At 48.1% G+C, this 21,974-nt stretch overlaps 1 protein-coding gene across 1 annotated transcript; it reads right to left on the bottom strand.

Annotated features, from left to right (window-relative positions):
- Nucleotides 1-4,036: 4,036 nt before the first annotated feature.
- Nucleotides 4,037-21,533, bottom strand: SUN5 (Sad1 and UNC84 domain containing 5). The gene is made up of 13 exons (XM_030308981.1): nucleotides 21,469-21,533; nucleotides 19,639-19,697; nucleotides 19,373-19,447; nucleotides 18,413-18,479; nucleotides 17,442-17,503; nucleotides 14,130-14,179; nucleotides 12,735-12,769; nucleotides 12,066-12,174; nucleotides 7,481-7,559; nucleotides 6,455-6,570; nucleotides 5,784-5,951; nucleotides 5,201-5,287; nucleotides 4,037-4,162 (listed from the first exon to the last, which is right to left on the bottom strand). The coding sequence occupies exons 1-13, from the start codon at nucleotides 21,531-21,533 to the stop codon at nucleotides 4,037-4,039; spliced, it is 1,098 nt and encodes a 365-aa protein (XP_030164841.1).
- Between the last annotated feature and the right edge of the window lie 441 nt (nucleotides 21,534-21,974).

Raw genomic sequence — 21,974 nt, 5'->3', positions numbered from 1 at the left:
AGGGTGGGGACCATGGAGGAGAGGAGTGCCACGTGAATGTCAAACAGCAGGGGTTTCCTCCACAGCTGCCCTAACCATAGAAAACGTCCCCGAGGGTAAAGATCCCATTGGCAATCTCCCTACCGCTGGTAAAACATCCAGGATTAAATCTGACCAAAAAAGCGCAGAATTCATACGAAGAAAGCAATGACACGTTGCTAAAGCCGCTGAAGGAAAATCTGAAGACACAGAGAGAAGATTCCATGTTCCAGGAAGCGAGGACCTGACATGGGCAAGAGCTTTACTCTCCCAAAAAGAATGCCACTTGGCTGACAAGCTGATTGGAAAGTTTGTCTGGCAGAGAAAGAGTCTGAGAAACAGAAAGAGCGAGGTGCTCATGAAAGCACACACACCAACGCGTGTTCCAAAGCTAGAGTAACTCAAAAGGTATGGTGTTGGTGCGGGTGAGGCAGGGGGTTCGGTGAAGAAGAGACCGGAAGTTGTGCATTGACTCTGTTTCCAAGCTACGGAAGAAAGATAGTCTATTCAATAATGATACCATACTGTGGCCTTTGGGTAGTAATTTAGCAAAAATTAAACTAGACCCCTACCTCACACCACGCACGAAAATAAATTCCAGATGCACTGAAGAGCTTTTATACATCTGAACCTTGTGTGTGTGCACCACAGAGCATATCCATCATCTATCACATATCTATTCTTACATATGTAATATCTATAATAAGATTAGTAGAAGAAAGAGGAGGAGTATATTGTTAGAATCTTGGAACTGGGCAGGTCCTTCCTGACAATGCATACAACTAAGAATCTATAAAGGAAAAGATGATTTAACTACATAAAATTTTCAAAAATCCCTGCTGAACAAAATACACTCTAAACAAAGTTAAAAGACAAATACTGGAAGAAAATATGTAGAACATCAGAGTGAGGCTGGGAGGGGCATTTGGAGGAGGAAGCGGGGTGTCTATGGCTCTGCTTTTCATCAAATCTTGGTACGGTATAGCTTTTTAATAACAAGAATGCTTCTCATAAAATCTACAGAAATAATGCCAGGTTGGATACTTGTCTCTCCCTGGTCCGCTGATTGCTGGTAGCAGCCAGAGAGTGGCAGGATTATGAGGTGACCCCTGAAGCCCATCCCACCATGGAGATCATTGGATGGCAGGTCCTGGGGCCAGGTGCTAGTGAGGAGCCTGGCGGATGTCCAGAGGGACAGATTGTGGCACAGGGCATGTGCCAGTCCAGCATGCCCTCCCAGGAGACAAGCACATTTCCGATTCATCCATCCTTCTAATGCCCAGCTGGACCCTTGCCAGCCTTTACACCTGCCTGCCCCTTCTCGTATGAATTCCCTCCCTTGCAGACTCCAGTCCCTGTGCCCTTTCCAGTTTGGCTAGCCTGTCCCCTTCTGGGGCCCTGCTTAGGGGCAGTGTCACCCCCTCTCCCCCCAGAGGACTGGGCCTCCTATCACCTGCATGGGGATGGAGGTTGACAATTACCTTGGTGATCATTTACCCAGCACCTACTGTGTGCCATGCTCCGTGTGAGAGCTCTGTGGACAGAGTCACGGTAGGTACTGTTTTTAGCATTTTTAAAAAATTTTTTCTTAATGCTTTATTTTTGAGAGAGAGACAGAGTGTGAGCAGGGAGGGGCCAAGAGAGGGAGTCACAAATCCGAAGCAGGTTCCAGGCTCTGAGCCATCAGTACAGAGCCCGACTCAGGGCTCGAACTCACGAACCACGAGCTGAAGTCGGATGTTTAACTGAGTCACCCAGGCGCCCCTGTGTTTAACATTTCTGTAAGCTCTTGAGTAAATACTAAACAGGTGGGACTCAGCTAAGGCAAAGATATTGCATGCAAAATATGAGTGACGGCTTCAGGGAACAGCAACTTAAAAAAATTTACATCTGCGTTTCTAATAGTATACAGTAATGACAGAATGTGCTATCAGAATTTATAGGATTTTCTTATGTTTCTGAAGTATCTCAAATTTTTTCCGTTAAAGGATTTAAGGTATTTCATAGATTTTTTTTTCAAATTTTTATTGTGGTAAAATACACGCAATATAAAATTCACCATCTTAACTTTTAAAATTTACAGTTCAGTGGTATTAACTGTATTCATGCTAAAGTGCATCCGTCTCTGCCAGCCATCTCCACAGCTCTTTCCATTTTGTACAACGAGAACTCTCTACCACTAGACAATTAACTCTGCATTCTCCCCTACCCCCAGCCCCTGGCAGCCGTTCTACTTCCTGTCTCTGTGAATTTGGCTAAGGATCTCATGTAAGTGGAATCACACCATGTCTGTCTTTTTGTGACTGCCTTATTTCATCTGGCATAATGTCCTCAAGGTTCATCCATGTTGTAGCATGTTCCAGAATGTCCTTCCTCTTGAAAGCTGAATAATATTCCGTTGTATGTATATGTCAAATTTTATCTGTTCACCTGCTGTTGGACGCTGGGGTTGCTTCCATGTTTTAGCTGTTGCGAACAATGCTGTGATGAACACGGGTGTTCAAATACCTCTTTGAGACTCTGCTTTCAATTCCTTTGGGTATAAACCTAGAAGCAAGATTGCTGGATCGTATGGTAACTCTATTTTTTTAAGTTTATTTTATTTATTTATTTTGAGAAAGAGAAAGAGCGTGCAAGGGAGGAGCAGAGAGAGAGAGAGGGAGAGAGAGAGATGGGGAGAGAGAGAGAATCTCTCCGCACTGTCAGCACAGAGCCCGACTCAGGGTGGGGCTTGAACTCACAAACCAAGAGATCATGACCTGAGCCAAGATAAAGGGTTGGACGCTTAACCGACTGAGCCACCCAGGCGCCCCCAATAATTCTGTTTTCCACAGCGACTGTATCCTTCTACATTCTCATCAACAGTGCACAAGGGTTCTGATTTCTCCACATCCTCATCAACAATAAGCATTGATTTTGTTTTGTTTTGTAGTAGCCATCCTAATGGGTGTGAGGTGGGATCTCACTGGAGTTTTGATGTGCATTTCACTAATGATTAGTGACGTTGCATGTGCTTATTGGCCATTGCATATTTCTTGGGAGAAATGTCTATTCAAGTCCTTTGCCCATTTTTTATAAGTTCATTTATATATTTTGAGAGAGGGTGGGGGGAGAGAGAACATGAGTGGGGGAGGGGCAGAGAGAGAGAGAGGGAGGGAGAGAATCCCCAGCAGGCTCCTTGCTGTCAGCGCAGAGCCTGATGTGGGGCTCGAACTCATGAAATGAGAGATCATGACCTGAGCCAAGATAAAGGGTCGGACGCTTAACCAACTGAGCCACCCAGGCGCCCCCTTTGCCCATTTTTGAATTGATTTTTTTGTTGTGGTGGTGGTTGAGTTTTAGGAGTCTATATGTTCCGGATGTGAATCCCTTATATAATTTGAAATATTTTCTACCATTCCGTGGGTTGTCTTTTTACTTTGTTTACATACTATCTTTGGAGGCACAACATGGAATAGATATGTGTATACCTGGAAAAACTGAGGTCCAGAGAGGGTGTGTGTCCTGTCTGATGCCACCCAGTAAATGATCTGTGTGATGTTGAAACACTCTGTGCTGGGCAAGGGTGGGACCTCTCATCTCCCACCTCATCTAATACAACAGCCATAATCTTGTTCCTGTTGTACACCTGGAGAGTGAGGCCCCGAGAGGGCTGGGTCTTGCCCAAAGTCGCCCCTGGTCAGGGGCAGAGCGTGACTCGAAGCCAGGGAGATGACGTATGTACAAGGATGAGACTGGCTGGGTTTGAATCCTGGTGCTGCCCTTTGTGAGCTGTGACCTCTGGCAAGTTTTTGCTCAGTGCCTTCACTGTCCCCATCTGTGAAATGGGGCCTCATGAAGCTGTTGTGAGGGTGCCTGGACACCCAGGATGAGACTGAGAATTGCTAAGTGTGGCCTCAGATGTCACATGCTAGCCCACCCTCACTCTTTGGAGCCAAAAAGACATTCTGACTTGGGCTGGGCTGCGAAGAATAAACTTTAATCTCTCTCTGGGTAGGAGCTCTGAGCAGGCTGCTCTCTAGAGCTGTCGAGGTGGGGTCACGGAGCCGTGCACGCGCACTCGGTACAGGCAGGTGAAGCGTGGGTTCCCCCAGTTGCTTGAGATCTTCACCTTGACGGCACCAAAAGCTCGGACAGGCTGGTTCTGGAAGAGTCACAGACATGGGGCCATTGGCCTCCACTCTGCCTGTCCAGAGAGGTGTTTGGGAGTGGAAGGGAACCCTCCTATTTCACAGGTGGAGAAACTGAGGCTCAGAGAGCGGAATGAACTGTCCCGAAGCCGCACAGGAAGTTGGTACTCAGGGGTTGGGATGGAAGGTACTGAGGTGAGAAAGACAGATATACCGTGATGGGGAAAGTGTCCCAGCCTCGGGGCCCTGGACAGATGGCTGTGGGACTCCGGGGCAAGTCACTGCCCCTCTTGGGGCTTCAGTTTCCCCGCTCTGTAAGATGGGCTGGGGGGGGGGCAGTAATATCTTCCCATGAGACCAGGCCCTGGAGCTAGCTGGCCTGTAGGAGATGCTCGGTGAGCACGCCTCCTCCTTGAGAGGGGACAGAGCCCGGTGCAGAAGCTGGGACTTGGCCTCTGAGATCTCTCTGGATGCTCTTAACCTTCCAGGGAATTACACCAGGGGAGACTGAGGCGCAGAGACGAAGGGAATGGCCCAAGATCATGCAGATTTGTGGTACCAGGATTTGGAGCAGTATCACTGATTCCCAAGTGTTGACATTCCACTGAGTCTCAGGGCCATCCTAGCAGCCACCCCGCTGTGTCCTGCTCCTGTCCCTGACTCCCTCCCCTTCAGGCCTCAGTTTGCCCTGCTGTGGTTAGATCAGGTGCTGATGATGGGGCCTCCCAGTACGGAGATGCTAAAGTGGTCCCCCTGTTCAAGAGCTCCTGTCCACGGGAGGAACTGCCACGGGAGGAACTGCCACGGGAGTGCTCCTGGGCAAGTCAGGGAGACAATGCACTGCTAGAAGCTGGACAGGTCTCCTCCGGGTCCCACTTTTGGCCCTGGGCAGTGGCTCCATACTCTGAGCCTCGGTTTCCTCATTTGTCACGTGAGTTAGTGACAAGTGTGCACTGCGAGGCTGTCGGTGGATGAAATGGGGCTCCCGGGGAAAGCCCTGCACATGGTGCACATTTGCTGTGTGCTCAACGTAGGCAGCCTTTCTCAGGTACCTGGAGCGGGAACATCTGGATGATGTTTTCCGGCTGAAACTGAAACGCCCCCAGGAACACCTCCTCCTTGGGAGAGCCTTCCATGCCCTGTGGAACCAGAACCAAGGCAAAAGGGTCAGGTACAGGCAGGGCCTTCAGAGGGTGTTGCCCCTCTCCAGCTGAGACTTGCATACCTCCCAGGATGGGGAACTCCCTACCTCTTTGGGCACCACTGCATCGCAGTACAGAGGAATAGATAGGAAAGAGCACTGGATTGGGAATCAAAAGGCTGAGGGTCCTCTTCTAATTATGCCACTGAGTTGTAGGTTTTGGGTGTTTCCCTGACCCTTTTCTGGACCTCAGTTTCCTTATCAGTGTCTCCGAAGACTAAATTGGCTCTGAAAAGCTTGGGTTGAAATAAAGTGGCTGTTTATCTCCTATCCTTAAAGGCTGTGATCAATGCCGAACCTGGCCATTCTCAGCCTTAACTAAGCCTCATCCAGCCCCTCTAGCCTGCTTGGGTTGTGCAGACAGAGTGCCTGCAATCCCGCCAGACGAGGCTGTCTCCTTAGTTAAGCATTGCTCCCTGTGGGGGCGTGCTCACGTAAATGACAAAGTCCTTGGGAGCAGTGTCCAGGTTGCCCGACAGTGAGATGGTCTTGGGGATGTGCTGCAGCGTCAGGTTGGACAGGTAGACCTTCTGGGCCATTCGGATGGTCACCTGGCCTCGGTCACCGGAGAAGGCCCAGCAGTTGCCGGGTGTCACGTTGGGCTGGAAGGGGCAGGTGCGATGGGGGCTATGCTGGGTGGGTGGGTTAAGGTGAATTCCTCATCCCACTCTGGCTCCCCTAGACCTCCTTTGCCTCCTGGGTGAGCCAGATCCTTCCATCTACAGAACTTGGCTCCAGCGCCACCAACTCCAGGAAGCTCCCCTGATTGCTGACAGTAAGAATGAGCCTTCCCGTCAGCCCAGTGCAGGGCAGGCAGGGGCCTGCTTGGGGCTGCGAGAGTTCCTTGACCCTCAAGTCTTGAAGGGCCCCCTTCCAGTGCCAAAGCAGACTGTTCCTGCCCGGCGCCCGCCCCTGCTCCTGCCCAGTCCCCCCGTGGTTCCTGCTGTCTATTCTTGCCTCTTGCTCCTGTCGCGTCTCTGTCTCCTGTTCCTATCCCTAGCCCTACCCCGGGCCCCCACCCACTTTGTGCGCACCCCCAGTGTCTGCTTCCAGGTCCTGCCCCCAGGACCCTGACACTCCCGCCCAGGCCCCCCATTCCCCCTGCCTCGAGGATCACGTCCGGGGGCTGCGCGTAGTTCCATAGCCGGATCCAGTTCCAGCAGGAGCGAGCCTTGTCGTAGTTGTATGTGGCAGACGTTTGTTCAAAGTCGATGGAGGCCCCTGTGTGGGAGTGACGGTATCAGATTGGGCACTGACCACGTGCCGGGCGAACACTTTAGGTGAGTCACTGGCCCTCTGTAAACTTCAGACGTTCCCTGGGTGATGGGAGTAATAATAGAAGCCATAATCGTGGTAACACCCCCCTACCTCACGGGGCTGTTGGCAGGTTGAAGTGAATCAATACAACAAAGTCCTTCCAGCCAGCCTCATTATTATTTCCGTGGCTCTTGCTGTACCTGCTTCACAGAGGAGGGCACTCTGGCTCTGAGAGGTCGAGTGAGGCCCCGGGAGCGTAAGCCAGTGCCCTCTGACCCCACGTGCCCCTGGGCCTGGGTCAGCTGGTGCTGCCTGGCCGGCCCCACCTCTCCTCCTTCCGCATGTCCCCCCCACCCCCCACACTCCTGCTGCGCTGTCACAGGAGGACCATTCACATGGGTTCCCCTGGGTCTGGAAGACTTTTCCCTCCTCGCCAGGTCTCAACTCAAACATCCTTCCGCACAGGTCTCTGCCCAGGTCCCCTCCATGCCAGTCACCTGCTTCGGTTTCCCGCAACACTGATTCCCAACTACAACTGGGCCTGTGTTGGTTTTTTTAGACGGTCAGTCTCCCCGGCTCTGCTGGCCTCTGGGTTTGGAGAGGGGGGAGTGGAGGGGCGGGGTGGGGGGGAGTAGATGCGGGGCGGGGTGGGGGGGGAGTGGAGGGCCTCCCCTCCCCACCTCAGCCCCCTTTAGAGAAAATAGAAAATTGTAGCAAAAAAAAAAAAGCCGTCTGGGGGGCAGAGGCTAGCTCTGAGCATGAACTTGCCAGGAGCAGAGGATACCAGACCAGAACTGAAATCCACCCACTGAAGAGTTTCTGAGGACCCTTGAGGCAGGCTGTTGGGCGGGGGCGGTGAGGGGGAGTCACTTACCTATAGACTTTAGGGCAAAGTCTGGCTTTTCAATATAATCTCCTTGTATCATCTTCATTATTTTCTGGGCCATTTTTTGCTGAGAAGGCAGAAAACACAAACCGTGTGCCGGTGTGTTCTTATAGATCCTGTCCACGTGCGGGTTCGCACCCGGTGACAGGTGGCTGCAGGTATCCTCGTGTCCCTAACTGCTTACCCCTGCCTGTGGAGGCCGTGGCTGGTCCTGTCACTACACCGGTCACTACACTGTGAGGAGGCCCGGGTGACACAGTGCCATCGCTACCCCACCCACCGGGTCTACGACGGGGTCACACGTGGGACCAGAGTCTCAGGGAAGTTAAGGGCAGGGCGTCTGGAGTCAGACAGACTTTTACCGCTGTGGGGCTTTGGGCTGGTTACCGCCCCTCTGAGTCTTGACCTTCTTGTCTGTAACATGGGTATGATAATTACATCCTCCTCCTACTGCTGTGAGGAGTAGAGCTAACGCTTGTAAGGCTGCTACCGTGTGCCAGGACTGTCCTCAGTGTCACGGAAGTTCACTCTTATCCCCTCACAGCAGCCCCAGGAGGTATGTGCTATTATCACTTCCATTTTAAAGATGAGAATACTGGGGCACAAAAGGGTAAGGTGTCCAAGGTCACACAGCTGGTAAGAGGCAGAGCCAGGCAGTTTGGTTCCAGTGTTTGGGCTCTGAGCTACTACACTCTCCTGCCAGATAAAGGCTGCAAAGCACTTAGCATGCTTGGTACTCAGTAAATGCTGGCCACTATTTTTTTTAATGTTTATTTATTTTTGAGAGACAGAGAGAAACAGAGCACGAGTGGCAGAGGGGCAGATGCAGAGAGGGAAACACGGAATCCGAAGCAGGCTCCATGCTCTGAGCTGTCAGCACAGCCTGAGGTGGGGCTCGAACCCATGAACCGTGGGATCATGACCTGAGCCGAAGTCGGCGCTTAACCAACTGAGCCACCAAAGCGCCCCAATGCTATTATTTTTATTAAACTCTTCAAAACTGTGGCCACAACCAGGTCTCCCACTCCACACCCTTCTTTCAATATGACTTTGACACTCTTCCCATTGAGAGGTGGGGCTGAGGTTCCCTCCCATAAGTCTGGGGGGGCCTGAGGCTATGGCAGAGGTGATGCCATGTGACTTCTGGGCTAAGCCTAAAAGGGGATACAGCTCTATTTCATGGGGACGCTCATTCTTGGAGCTGCCAAGCTGTGAGGAAGCCCACAGAACACTGAGCGCCCACCTATGGTTGCATTAGTCAACAGCCCTGAGTTCCCAGCTGATAGCCAATGTCAACTTCTAGACATGTGAGTGAAGATGCTTCCAGATGGGTCCAGACCCAGATGCCAAGTCACCCCCAGCCTTCAAGTCTTCCCAGGTGAGGCCTCAGACATTGTGGAACAGTGACAAACCATCCCCACTGCACTCCGTTTGGATCCCTGACCCACGGAATCTCTGCGCATAATAAAACAATTGCTTTGCACCACTAAGTTTTGGAGTGGTTTGCTATGTGGCAGTAGTAACTAGACCACCCACGGTGCTACAGGGCAGGGATTTGTTGATATGGAAGCTCAGAAAGGTTGATGACCTACCTAAGCTCCAAACGGTAAGAAAAAATGTTGTATCCATAAAACAAGAATATGGATCTATGAAAAAGAACACCCAGAGAGCAAAAATGAAGTTCTTAGGAATTCACACTATGTTAGCAGAAATGAAAAACTCAATAGAAGTTTTGGAAGATAAAGCTGAGACTATTTTCTCATATCATAACAAGTAGAAGAAAACAGGAAGAAATGGGAGAAAGAGGATTAGTTCAAGAATTTAACATCCAGGGGCGCCTGGGTGGCGCAGTCGGTTAAGCGTCCGACTTCAGCTAGGTCACGATCTCGCGGTCCGTGGGTTCGAGCCCCGCGTCGGGCTCTGGGCTGATGGCTCGGAGCCTGGAGCCTGTTTCCGATTCTGTGTCTCCCTCTCTCTCTGCCCCTCCCCCGTTCATGCTCTGTCTCTCTCTGTCCCCAAAATAAATAAGAACGTAGGGAAAAAAAAATTAAAAAAAAAATTTAACATCCAAATAATAGGAGGTTCAAAAATGAGAATAAACCAAATATGGCTGGGAGGGGATACATCCATTTAATCACACAATTAAAGAACACTTTTTAGGACTAAAGGGCATGAGTTTCCAGATTGAAAGGGCCCCAAGGGTAGCTAGCCCATAGGCAAATTATCATGACATTTAAGATGCAAGGTGAGATGTAGGGCTTCCAGGGAAGATATAGTAAGTTACAGAGGATCAATGTTCCCACTAAAAACAACTAGTAAAACCAGATAGTTTACGAAATCATATCGTAAAGCCACCACTGAGCTATGGGAGCAATGAGGACCAGATGTATTAAAATTCTAGAGAGGAGAGAACCATTCCGAAATTCACGAACAATTTTTTAATGCCTGGGGGCATTTCATGATCTGGGCATGGGCTGAAGACATGGGCATAGGCTGGACAATGGCTGCTATTGGTGAAAGAGAAAGCAGCAAAGATTTTAATAGACACACAGGACTAAAAGGACAAAATTGGAGACTTGATGAACCTCAAACCTGAACAGTTTTCCCCATAAGATGTTAACTGAAACCCAGAACTATTGAAGAGGCCAAAGAGCTAACTTGAAAGCTTCTGAAAGACATATCAAAACTTCCCAGTCTCATAATGCTTAGAAACCAAGCCCCTTTCCGTGAAGGGACCCCAAAACAAAATAAGCAAGAGATTAAAGCCTTACAAACATCTTCTTAGTATATCAGAAACATCGGAGGGCTTGTTGAAACATACATGATTGGCTCCCATCCTCAGTAGGTCTGAGGGGGCCCATTAATTTGAATTTCTAACATTTTCCCAGGTAATGCTGATGTTCCTGATATGGGAGCCACACTTTGAGAACCGCTGCCCTAGAAGGAGTAGTGAATCAATACTGAGAGGCTGTAGCCACACCTGGAGGCACTAAACCAATTATGGGCACAATTAGAGGCTGAGAATCCAAGCTTGCCCCTGGCAGGGAAGGTTACCACTAGGGCTGCAGATTTTGCATTCATGCAGGGCTGGGAGACAAAATTGGAGACTTGAGAGGGGTGCCTGGGTGACTCAGTCCATTAAGTGTCCAACTCTTGATTTCGGCTCAGGTTGTGATCTCAGAGTGCATGAGTTCAAGCCCAGCATCAGGCTCTGTTGCTGACAGTGTGGAGCCTGCTTGGGATTCTCTCTTTCCTACTCTCTCTGCCCCTCCTCTGTTCGTGCTCACTCCCTTTCTCTCTCATATTAAATAAATAAATTTAAAACAAACAAAAACTTTTTTAATTTTTTTTTAATTGGAGACTTGAGAAGCCTCAGACATATGGTCAGTCTTTCCCATCAAGATATCTACCAAAAGTTTGAAGCTGCATGGGAAGGGCACTAAAGGGTTAGGCTGAAAACATCTGACTAAATCTTACACAAATTGCCACCCAGGTTTGAAACAGCTCAATGAACATCTACATAGAAGTGATAAGTGTACTCATCTTCCTTACAAAGAAAATGGGAACTCTCTCTAGTTGAAGTTATACCTATCTGGAGCACAGAGTTCTTTTGCATACAATGTCCAGAAAAACACTAAAAAATTACTGGACATGAAAAGACAATACCATATGATTGATACTCCAAAGAAAAACAACAATAGAAAAAGATCATAGATGATCCAGATATTGGACTTAGCAGATAAGGATATAAAAATTACTACAACAATATATTAAATAAAAGAAAGAAAAAATGGACGACATAGGTAAGATGTTGGAGAATTTCACCATAGAATTAAAATTTATGAAAAGAATCAAATATGTATTCTAAAACAATGCAATATATGAAATTAAGAACTTAATGGAAAAATTTAACAGTAGATTGGACAGAACAGAATACAGGATTAGTAGCAAACTTAAAGAAATGTGAATAGAAAATATCAAAACTCAAGCACATAGAGAAAAAGAATGAAAATCAAACACATCAGGTAGTAGCATAAGAATTATGTGGAACACACTCTAACAGTCTAGCATAGATGTAACTGGAGTTCTAGGAGAGGAGATAGATAATGGGGAAGAAACAATATTTTAAGAAACAATAGCTAAGCATTTTTAGCAACTATTGAAGAAATAAATCTGCAGATCCAATAAGCTCAGCAATCCAATCCCAAGCAGGTTAAATATGCAACACTGTGGATAAAAAGAACATCATACAAACTCCAAGAGATAAAAAAACAGATCACACTCAATGGACCAATAATAAGAGCACTAACAGACTTCTCAACAGCAGCAGTATAACTAGAACACAACAGTGGAATTCTTTCAAAATGTTCAGGGGAATAGTTCCTATCTAGAATTCTATACCCAGCCAAACTATCAATCAAATGTGCAAGTTCTAAGCAAATTAATATGCCTCTTATTTAACTCTTTCCCAGGAAATTATTGGGGGATGTGCTCCACCAAAAGTTGGGAAATAGGAAAAAGGGCATCAAACAAAGAAGTCAGATGTTTGGGAGCAGAATGGCTAGTATCTCACCTCATCTGACATGGCTTCCATCAACTGGAGCTTGGCAATGAGTTGGGTCATGTTACCTCGGAGGTCCTGGATTTCCCCAGAGTGATGCCGCACCTTCTCCTGGTACATTCTTACAAGAAAGGAGTGAGAACATGGAGTGACAGATTTGCAATGCTGCTATTGTCACCCTCAGCTTCTATCTGTGTCAGTCAACCTACAAAGAACTAGCTTCACATTTCCTCACCCTTCTGGGCCCATCCCTGGCCCTACCCAGCAGGTTCTTGTCTCTTCCTCCTACTTGGAATATCTTTAAATTTAACTCATTCCTTCCAAATATTCCTATTTTGTTTGCAATTAAGGATGATGCCACCAGGTGGTATACTGTTGGTTAAAATTTCTTCTCCGCTTCCACTTGCTGAGTGTGATTTATTCAGGACAGTTGACATCTTTAACGTTCATAATTACCCAGAGCAAGGTGAGTGTTATGTCTCATCTCATAAAGGAGGAGTTGAAGGCCCAGAGAGGTGAAGTGACTGGCAAAAGTTTAGCCAAGTAGGAAGTATGGGAGCTGGGATTTAAACCTAGGTTTATCTGACTGTGGAGCCCACATTCTTAGCCAATACCTTACAGGTCCTGGATATAGTTCTGGTTTTTAGGTGATAGTAAGATTATTTAGCAGATTCTTCTTACCTCAAGCTCTTCAGTGGACTATCTATGCTGTCATCCTGGTAGGGTGTTGCAGAAACAAGGGATCTTTTTCAGATGGCCTCATCTGGGCCCAATAGAACTTCCTCCATTCAATCTCCCACAACCATAAATCCATCCATTCATCTGCCTTCCCATTTACTCTTCCATCTATCCACTCACCTACCATCTATCCAAAATCCAGTGTATCCTCCATTTTAAGTCGATCCATCCAAATCCACATTCATCCACCCTTCCACCTATCCACCAGCCCATCCAACCACCCTTTCTCACACATATACTCCTCCATTTATCCAACCTGCCTCATCCCTCCTATCCACCCTCCCATTCATATAACTTACCTTATATATTGTCAATACCCTTTCATCAATCACTTCATCCTCCAATCTATCTACCCTCCCATCTATCCAAACTCCCATTAACCATCTGTCCATCCATCCATCCATCCATCCACCCATCCATCCATCCATTTATCCATCCATATAGCTAATCTGCCCTCCTATCTGTCCATCTGTCCATTTTCTCATCCATTCAGTCTTCCATTCATCCATCCATCTATCCCCCCAGCCATTTTCCCACATCCCTACATCCATCACTTCTATCGTCTCATCCATTCTCCCTCCATTCCACATTTCCATCTGATCATCCAATTAACCAATACTGATAGTGGCAACTTTCTGCCCAGTCCTGAGGTGGACATCACTGGAGTGAATTAGACGTGGCTCTGCCTTCAAGAGCACCCAAAAAAGTTGGGAAAATGTCATGGTTGCATTCATGATTAGAGAAAATTGTGGGAGGAAAGGGGAATGTCATCACCTCCACCTGGTATTTCTGGGGGAAGTGACATTTTAGCTGGATCTTGAAGTATATGAAGGAGTTTATAAGGAGAAAAGAGTAGAGGGAAGGACAAGCTCATCAGATCTCTTTTCTCCTTAAGCATTCTGAGACTCTGTGTTGTCCTCTGACAGGGAGCGCTAGCCATGATTTCCTCCTCCTTTCTCCCCAGGAACCACAAAGCAAATGATCTTATTTCATTTGAACAGAACAAACCGCCTTGAGTAGAGAGGATTGTGTTCCATTCTCACTATCGTTCTCTAGGAGGGAGATTTGATAAAGGAAAGATAGGTCACCTCTGGGAGGGAGAGGCAGGAGAGCCATTCTGTAGGATGGACTATTGAATCTGGTCTTTAAAGTCACATTTTGGTGAGAGAGATGGGTTCCAGGTGGGTGGCATCGCAAAGACAGAGATTTGGGGCTGGAACGAGTCAGGAACTGATCAGGTTCCAGATGTGATGAGAGTGAGAGAAGCTGATGTAGGCAGCATTGACTAGTTGGGGTGCGGCCAGTCAGTGCTGAGGCCTGAAGAGAGCACACACTTACCTGCCAGACTTCCATTTTAGACGGTACGTGCATAGAAAATATCCAGAATCCTGTGGGGCCAGGAGAATGAGAGTGAGACATTTAAGATGAAAGGTTAAAAGCTTAGGCTCTGGAGTTAAGGCATCTAGACTCAAATCCCAGCTTTGGCACTTACTAACATTGTACAACTTTGGAAGAATTTACTTAATCTCTCTATACCTCAATTTCCTCCTCTGGGAATTTCTTCCTCCTAAAATGGGACCAACAGTAATATCCACTTCATGATCAAATGATATCGTATATGTAGAGTGTCTCACATAAACCAAATAATCCATGTCCCCTCTCTCTCCCCTGCTCCAATTCTACTGGGGATAATTGATGAAGAGAAGAAAATGGGATAATGTTCCCTGTATTTTATAATCTCTGTGTTGCCTTAAATCCTACCATTCAAGCCATTATTAAAGCTCTTTAAAACCTATTCATTGTTAATGATAAAACAATCAACAAATCAGGAATAGAATGGAACTCCCACAATCTGATAAAGCCCATTTATGAAAATCCCCCAGCTAAACAACACTTAATGGTAAAATATTGGATGCATTCTTCCTAAAATCAGGAACAAAACAATTATGTCTACTCTTGCCATTTCTATTTAACATTGTCATGTAGGTTCTAGCCAGGTCAATTAGTCAAGAAAAAGAAATAAAAGGCAGATGACACAACCTTGCATACAGAATCTTAAAGTATCTAAGACTGGATGTCATGCTCAGTGTCAAAGCAATAAATGAGTTCAGCAAGGTTGCGGGATACAAGATCAGTATATGAAAATCAATTATATTTTTCAACACAAGCAATAAATAATCTGAAAATGATACTAAGAAAACAACTCAATTTACAATAGCATCTCAACGAATAAAATACTTGGAATAAACTCAACAGAAGTATAAACTTTGCACTCTAAAAGATACAAAACATCATTAGAAGAAACTAAAGACAACATAGAGATATATCAATAATAGAAAGACAGCCCATGTTCATGGATTGGAAAACTTAATATTGTTCAGGTGACACCACTCCCCAAATTCATCTATGAATCAATGCAAACTCCCTCAAAATACCTATGTCCTTTTTTTTTTAAGAAATGGAAAAATTGATGCTAAAATTCATATGAAAATGTAAGGGACTATAATAGCCAAAACAATTTAAAAAGAACAAAGTTGGAGAACTCATAATGCTGGATTTCAAAACTTATTACAGAGTTATAGCAATTAATCCAGGGTAGATAGATAGACAAATAGAGAGATGGCAAATAGATAGACAAATAGATAGATGGCAAATAGATAGACACATAGATCAAGGGAGTAAAATTAAGAGTCCAGAACTAAACTCTCACATTTATGGTCAATTGATTTTCAATATTGTAGCAGACAATTCAGTAAGAGAAATAATAGTTTTCTCAATAAATGGAACAACTGGATATCTACATTCAAAATAACGAAGTTGGACTCTTACCTCACAACATATGCAAAAATTAACTCAAAAATGGATCATGGACCTAAATGTAAAGGCTAAAACTATACAAATCTTGGAAGAAAAAGTGGGAGTAAATTTTTATAGCTTTGGGTTAAGCACTAGTTTCTTGCACCTGACATTAAAGTACCTATGAAAAAAGAAAACATGGATAAAGCGGACTTCATCAAAATTTAAAAAATTTGTGCTGCAAAGGACACCATCAAGAGAAAGTGAAAAGACAACCCACAGAATGGGAGAAAATATTTGCAAATTGTATATCCGATAAGGGACTTCTATCCAGACCATACAAGGAACCCTTAAAACTCAATAACAAACAGACAACCCAATTGAAAAATGGGCCAAGACTGAATAGACATTTCTCCAAAGAAGACCTATAATTGGCCAATAAGTATATGAAAAGGTGCTTAACATCATTAGCCATTAGACAAATGAAATAAAAACTATAATGAGGTACCACACTTCATGGCTAAAATTTTTTTTTAAATTTTTTTTAACGTCTATTTATTTTTGAGACAGAGACAGAGCATGAACGGGGGAGGGTCAGAGAGAGGGAGACACAGAATCTGAAACAGGCTCCAGGCTCCGAGCTGTCAGCACAGAGCCCGACGCGGGGCTTGAACTCACGGACCGTGAGATCATGACCTGAGCCGAAGTCAGCCGCTCAACCGACTGAGCCACCCAGGCACCCCATAAAATTAAAGACAGGTAATAACCAGTGTTGGTGAGGAGGCAGAGAAATTGGAACCCTCATACATGCCGGTGGGGATGTTAAGGTGGTACAGCTACTTTGGGAAAAAGTTTGGCCAATTGTTTAGATAGTTAAGCATACAGTTGCCACAAAACCCAGAAATTCCACTTCTAAATAGATACCCAAGATAATTTAAAACACATGTCCACACAAACATTTTACAGGATCATTCACAGGAACGTTACTAATGGTAGTCAAAAAGCAGAAACAACCGTAATATCCATCAACCGATGGACAGATAAGCAAAATGTGGCATATCCAAACAATGGACTATTTTCAGCCATAAAAAAGGAGGAAATGCTGATGTATGCTACGCCATGGATGAACTTTGAAAACATTATGACAAGTGAAAGAAGCCACAAAGACCACATAGTGTATGATTCTATTTATATTAAATGTCCAGAATAGGCAAATCCATAGTCACAGAAAATAGATTAGTGATTGGTTGCCTAAGACTGGGGTGAGGGGGAATGGGAACCAACTGTCTGGGACTGGGGGGGAGGTTCTTTTGGGGGCAGTGAAAATACTGGAATTTGATAACGGCGCTGGCTGCAAAACTTTGTGAATATACTAAAAATCACTGAATTGTACACTTTAGAATGGTGATCTTTCTGGTGTGTGAACTATATCTCAATAAAGCTGTTATTTAAAAAAAAAACTTATTTGTTAAGTTTCCTAGGAATTTCGAATTTCCTAAGACATTCTCTCGACCCCACCCCCACCCCACTGCCCTGCCTCCTTGGGCCAGTGTACTCGAGAGGAGGGAGGAGACTCCTTTGCTCGAGAAAGCAAAGCTGCGACCTGGGAGGTGGCAGCAGTGGTTGGAAGGAATCCGCTGAAGCTCAGAAACAAGTAATAACGATCATACCACGGTTGGGGGGAGAACTTGAGTTTTCAGCACTTTTCTTAGTGTTCAAAACATGTTCTTGGTCATCAGTTAATTTAATCCTCACAGCAATACTCATTAACAGCCTTCACTCTTTTCCTCCCCAGGTTGGGCAAGAGCGCAGGGATACCTCCACCTGGGATGGGGCAGGGCCCTGGAGACTTACCAAAAGCACAGAGGATGAGAACACCTGTCTTTTCCATGAGCTTCTGGAAGAGCAGCCTGCATCTGGAAGAGAGAGAAGCAGAGGTCAAGGTGAAGTGGGGTTTTGCATAGGCTAGCAAGTCCTGGCCTGGCCCTTGCCCTCTTCCAACCCTGAAGCGCAGGGCCCTCCCTGGGCGGTGATACCCCCTCCAAGATGCTGACCACGTTCTGTGACTGCACAGCCTCACGGAGGAAAGAAAGCTCTCACCCCAGCATTTGGGGCCATCAGAGATACATTGACTGTGGTCCACCACGTCCTTTTCACACCCGTCTCCAGCTACGTACCGTCTGTTCCCTCCCTTCTGTCCTGGTGAGCGCACCCTTCAGGGTTCAGCTCAAACAAACGTCCCCTCCTCCTACGACCTTCAGAGTCAACACTGCCCACCCTCACTCTTAACACCGGGTTTGGTGTCTTCCCCTACTGGGAGCTCAGGAGTGGTGAGGGTCAAGGCTGGGCCCAGAGTAGGCATTAAGATGTTTAGGATGCAGGCTCTAAATGGATGAATGAGGGGGAAAGCTTTGCAGCACTTGGGAGGAGTTTGCGTGGGACAGGAGAGTGAAGGGAAAGGAAGGGACAGGCATGCCAGGAAGAAAAACAGCCTGCGCCTGGTGCTGAGGTGGGAGCAGGAACGGCGGGCCCAGGGGGTGAGAGCCCTAGTCTTGCTGGCCCAATGGGTCCACAACAGGATGCAGAGTGAGAGCAGCATGGAAAGAAAGGGTGGGACAGGATTCCAGAAGGTTGCGGGCTGAGGTGCTGGAGCCCTGGGGAGCCACAGTGGGTTCTGAGGTGAGAGAATATGCTAAAAGCCAGCTTTGGGATGGCTGGTCTGGTCCGGTGATCAAGGGATCATTCAGACCAGTGAGGGGACTGCCATAGGAACGGGCTGCGTGTTCCCAGCCCCCATCACCCTCCCCTCACCTGCCCCCGCTCACCTGCAGTTGTTGAACAGAATCTGGTGAGCCTGAGTCCTCAGGAAGCAGGCCAGGCAGGTGATCCAGGCTGCAAAGGAGGCAGGAGAGCAGGGAGTAGCCACACCCTTGTTTTTATCCCACCAACCCTTGCAGGAGGCGAGGTCCTACTGCTGGGAGACCCTCTCAATTTTGTAATCGAGCCCAGGGTAGCCCTGCTCTGGGGCACACGAAGCCTGGGACGTGCCGATGCCCATTCCCAGACACTGGGGGCTTCTCAAGGGCAGAGTCCTTGTCTGGTTTATCCCCAGGTACCCAGTGTTGCCCACCATGGAGCTAGGTAAAAAGTTGGGGTTCAGGATGGATGAGTAGGTGGGAGACACGCGAACGGACAGGAGAATGGTAAGAGAATGGTTTGGAAGGTGGATGAATAGGAAGACGGTTGAGAGGAGGGGCGGACGGAAGGATGGTTGGAAGGACGGATGGGTGGGTGACTGGATGGGTGTGAGTAGTAACAAATAAAGGTACGTGTGGCCGATGGCTGACGCAGTGAACCCGTGGGGTGCGTGGATATTACAGCAGATGGATATGAGGACAGATGGCTGGAGAAATGACTGAGTGATGAGGAAATGGAGGGGTGGGTGGGTGAACACTGGCATAGAAGGCTGATCTTTAGGGGGTGGTCAGACCCCGTGCCCGAAGGGAGGGCACACCGTGTCACACCATTCCGTGGCTTCATCAGTGGCCCCAGGGGCCAGGCTGGCGGGAGAGTAGCGGAGGGCCGACAGTCAGCCCCTCCAAACAGCAAGTCTGCCTCCTATCCCCTCTCCCCGACCACCAAAGAGACTCTGGCTGGAATGACGCCCCTACCACCTTCGCTGGGAAGTCCTCCAGGGTTCCCTCCCTCCCCTGCAGCCCAGTGCAGGCCTTACCCCCACCCAGGCCCACGTTGACGGCCAGGGCATCTCTTCGGTGTATACGTACAGATACAGGCCAGCACGCACTGGGCCAGGCTCAGGGCCGGGGCACTGATGCGGATGGGCAACACTATGGCATCACCTGCAGAGAGCACGGGGCCTGTCACGTCAGCGCCCACAGACACGGGGAGCACCCAGAGCGTGGTGCGGCCACGCCTGCTCCCTAGCCCGCCCCTTGCTGGGTGACTCCGGGCTGCCCATCTGACATCTCTGAGCGTCGGGCCCTCGCTGTTCACGAAGACCCCAGGGCCCCTCTCGTCCCTCCCTGCTCACTCGCGTTTGGCAAGGCGTCCTGGGCCATCCTGCAGGTGTTCCGGCCTCTTTGGGTGACCCTGGGATAACAAGATTCACAATCGCATTTTATAATTTTTTCAAGAAACGTGGTGTCCCCGCGTTCCGGATTGAGAGACTGAGTGGCGGACAAGTTCGCCCAAGACCACCAGCCTGCGAATCAGGGACATACCAGGTCTGACCGACCCCAAACGCAAGTCTGTTTTGAGGAGAGGACTCGGTTTGCTGTGGCAGTCACAGGTGGTTATCCCCGCAAAGCCAATCGCTCCCGTCACTGGCAGGAGGCTGATTTTGGTCCCTTGTCCACTCCTACCCCATGTGATTTTAGACAATCCCGATCGCTCCAAGCCCTGCTGTCACACTCCCAGTGCCTTTGCTGTGACTGGCTCTGGCGGTGGGTGGGGGGAGTTCCCACGGGGTGAGGTGTGGGGCTGGGCTGGGTATAGAGGCCTTGGGGGAAAGGCTTTCTCATTGCTAAAATGAGACCCACAGGAAGCAACGTCCACTCTCCTTGCACCCTATACAGCCATGTTTCTCCGTGCTTCTGGAACCCTGGTGGCCTGTGACGGCGAGGAGGCCAACAGGAAGAGCAAAAAGGTGGCAGGGACCTGTAGCTTAGGGGACATTGCAGAACCGCAGAACTAATGTGCTCTGGAACCACACATATCTTGGGACCTCTTGGCATGTGAGATAACAAATTGTCTTTATTTCTTAAGGCAAAGGTCTCCAAACATTTATTATCATACTCCCCCGATGTATTTATATTTATGAAGCAATTTTATATATATAATACCATATATACATATATATGTGCATAGCTCCAAGTGTGCTAACATATTATTTACTTTTTCAAATATTTATACGTTCTTGAGGACTACAGATTGAAAGAGGGTGGGCTAAAAATATACACTGAAGTTCGGATGATTTGTCCCCTCACCCCAGCAGATTGTTTTGTATATCCTCTTTTTTTTTTAAATTTTTTTTTCAACGTTTTTTATTTATTTTTGGGACAGAGAGAGACAGAGCATGAACGGGGGAGGGGCAGAGAGAGAGGGAGACACAGAATCGGAAACAGGCTCCAGGCTCCGAGCCATCAGCCCAGAGCCCGACGTGGGGCTCGAACTCACGGACCGCGAGATCGTGACCTGGCTGAAGTCGGACGCTTAACCGACTGCGCCACCCAGGCGCCCCTGTATATCCTCTTTTTAAAATATTTTTAAAAATGTTTTTATTTTATTTTTGAGTGAGACAGAGTGTGAGCGGGGGAGGGGCAGAGAGCGAGGGAGACACAGAATCGGAAGCAGGCTCCAGGCTCCGAGCTGTCAGCACAGAGCCCGATGCGGGGCTCGAACTCACAATCTGTGAGATCATGACCTGGGCTGAAGTCGAAGGCTTAACCAACTGAACCACGCAGGCGCCCCTGGTGTGTATACCCTCTTGGGATATACACCCCTTTTGGGGGCACAGAAGTGGGCACACAGATGGCAGAGGTGCTTGTTTGCCCGTTTACCGTCTCCCTCACTGGACTGTGACCTCCGTGGGGGCAGGAAGCACTTCCGCCTGGCGCAGCCCCGTGTCCCCAGGCCCCTGCTCAGTGTTTAGTAGGTGCTCAATGAACACATGTGGAAAGGGTGACTGCCCCATCACTCCCTTGGCTGGGAGACTTTAGGAAAGCCACAGTCAGACCTCTCTGACCTCAGTAGCTGCCTCTGTCAAGTGCGGCCGGTGACCGCCCGCTCACCTCCAAGGAGAGGGCAAAGGCATTTTGTAAACCACAAAGAACTGGGCAGAGAGGGGGGCTGCCGTCCTCACCTCCTGGGTCTGGCATTCTCAGGCGGGTCACACGGGTCCCTGGGGTTCCTCAAGGACCGTGGCATCAATTTCCTTCTCTAGGAAATCTAGGGAAATGGTGCTGGGGCTCTCTGGGAGTCGGCAAGGGGGAAGAGATTACCACTGCTGCCACCTCCTAGCATTCCCTGGAAGGTGTCATGTGGGATCTAGCCGGGTCAAGTGGAGTCGTGGGCACTGTGACCTCACAGAGCGGGCGGGAAGGGCTCTGCCCAGTCTCCAGCTTGGCCCTAGAACTTCCCCTTGGATGAGCCCATTCTGACTCCCTTTCTACTTATAAGATGAGGAAATTGAGGTCCCAGGATGGGAAGGGCCATGCTAGGATCTCAGGGCCTGGGCAGGGGCGAGAACCGAGGCTCCCATATCCAGGCCATGCTTTGTTCTTGCCCCCAGACCCCTTCCTGCCTCCAGCTTCCCGGACTTGCCACCTGCTTAGGCTGTCTGTGAAGGTTTATAATGCTTGTCTTCTC

The sequence above is a fragment of the Lynx canadensis genome, chromosome A3, assembly GCF_007474595.2.
Source record: "Lynx canadensis isolate LIC74 chromosome A3, mLynCan4.pri.v2, whole genome shotgun sequence".
Taxonomy (NCBI): Eukaryota; Metazoa; Chordata; class Mammalia; order Carnivora; family Felidae; genus Lynx; species Lynx canadensis.
Note: the sequence above shows the minus strand (reverse complement) of the source record. Positions and strands in the feature narration are given on the sequence as shown.

Coding starts and splice junctions, on each gene's coding strand:
- SUN5 (XM_030308981.1), bottom strand. CDS start 21,533: ATGCCACGGTCCTTGAGGAACCCCAGGGACCCGTGTGACCCGCCTGAG. Junction 6,571..7,480: donor CTTTGCCCTAAAGTCTATAG/GTAAGTGACTCC, acceptor ACTCCCACACAG/GGGCCTCCATCGACTTTGAA. Junction 5,952..6,454: donor CCCCGGACGTGATCCTCGAG/GCAGGGGGAATG, acceptor TGCCCCTTCCAG/CCCAACGTGACACCCGGCAA.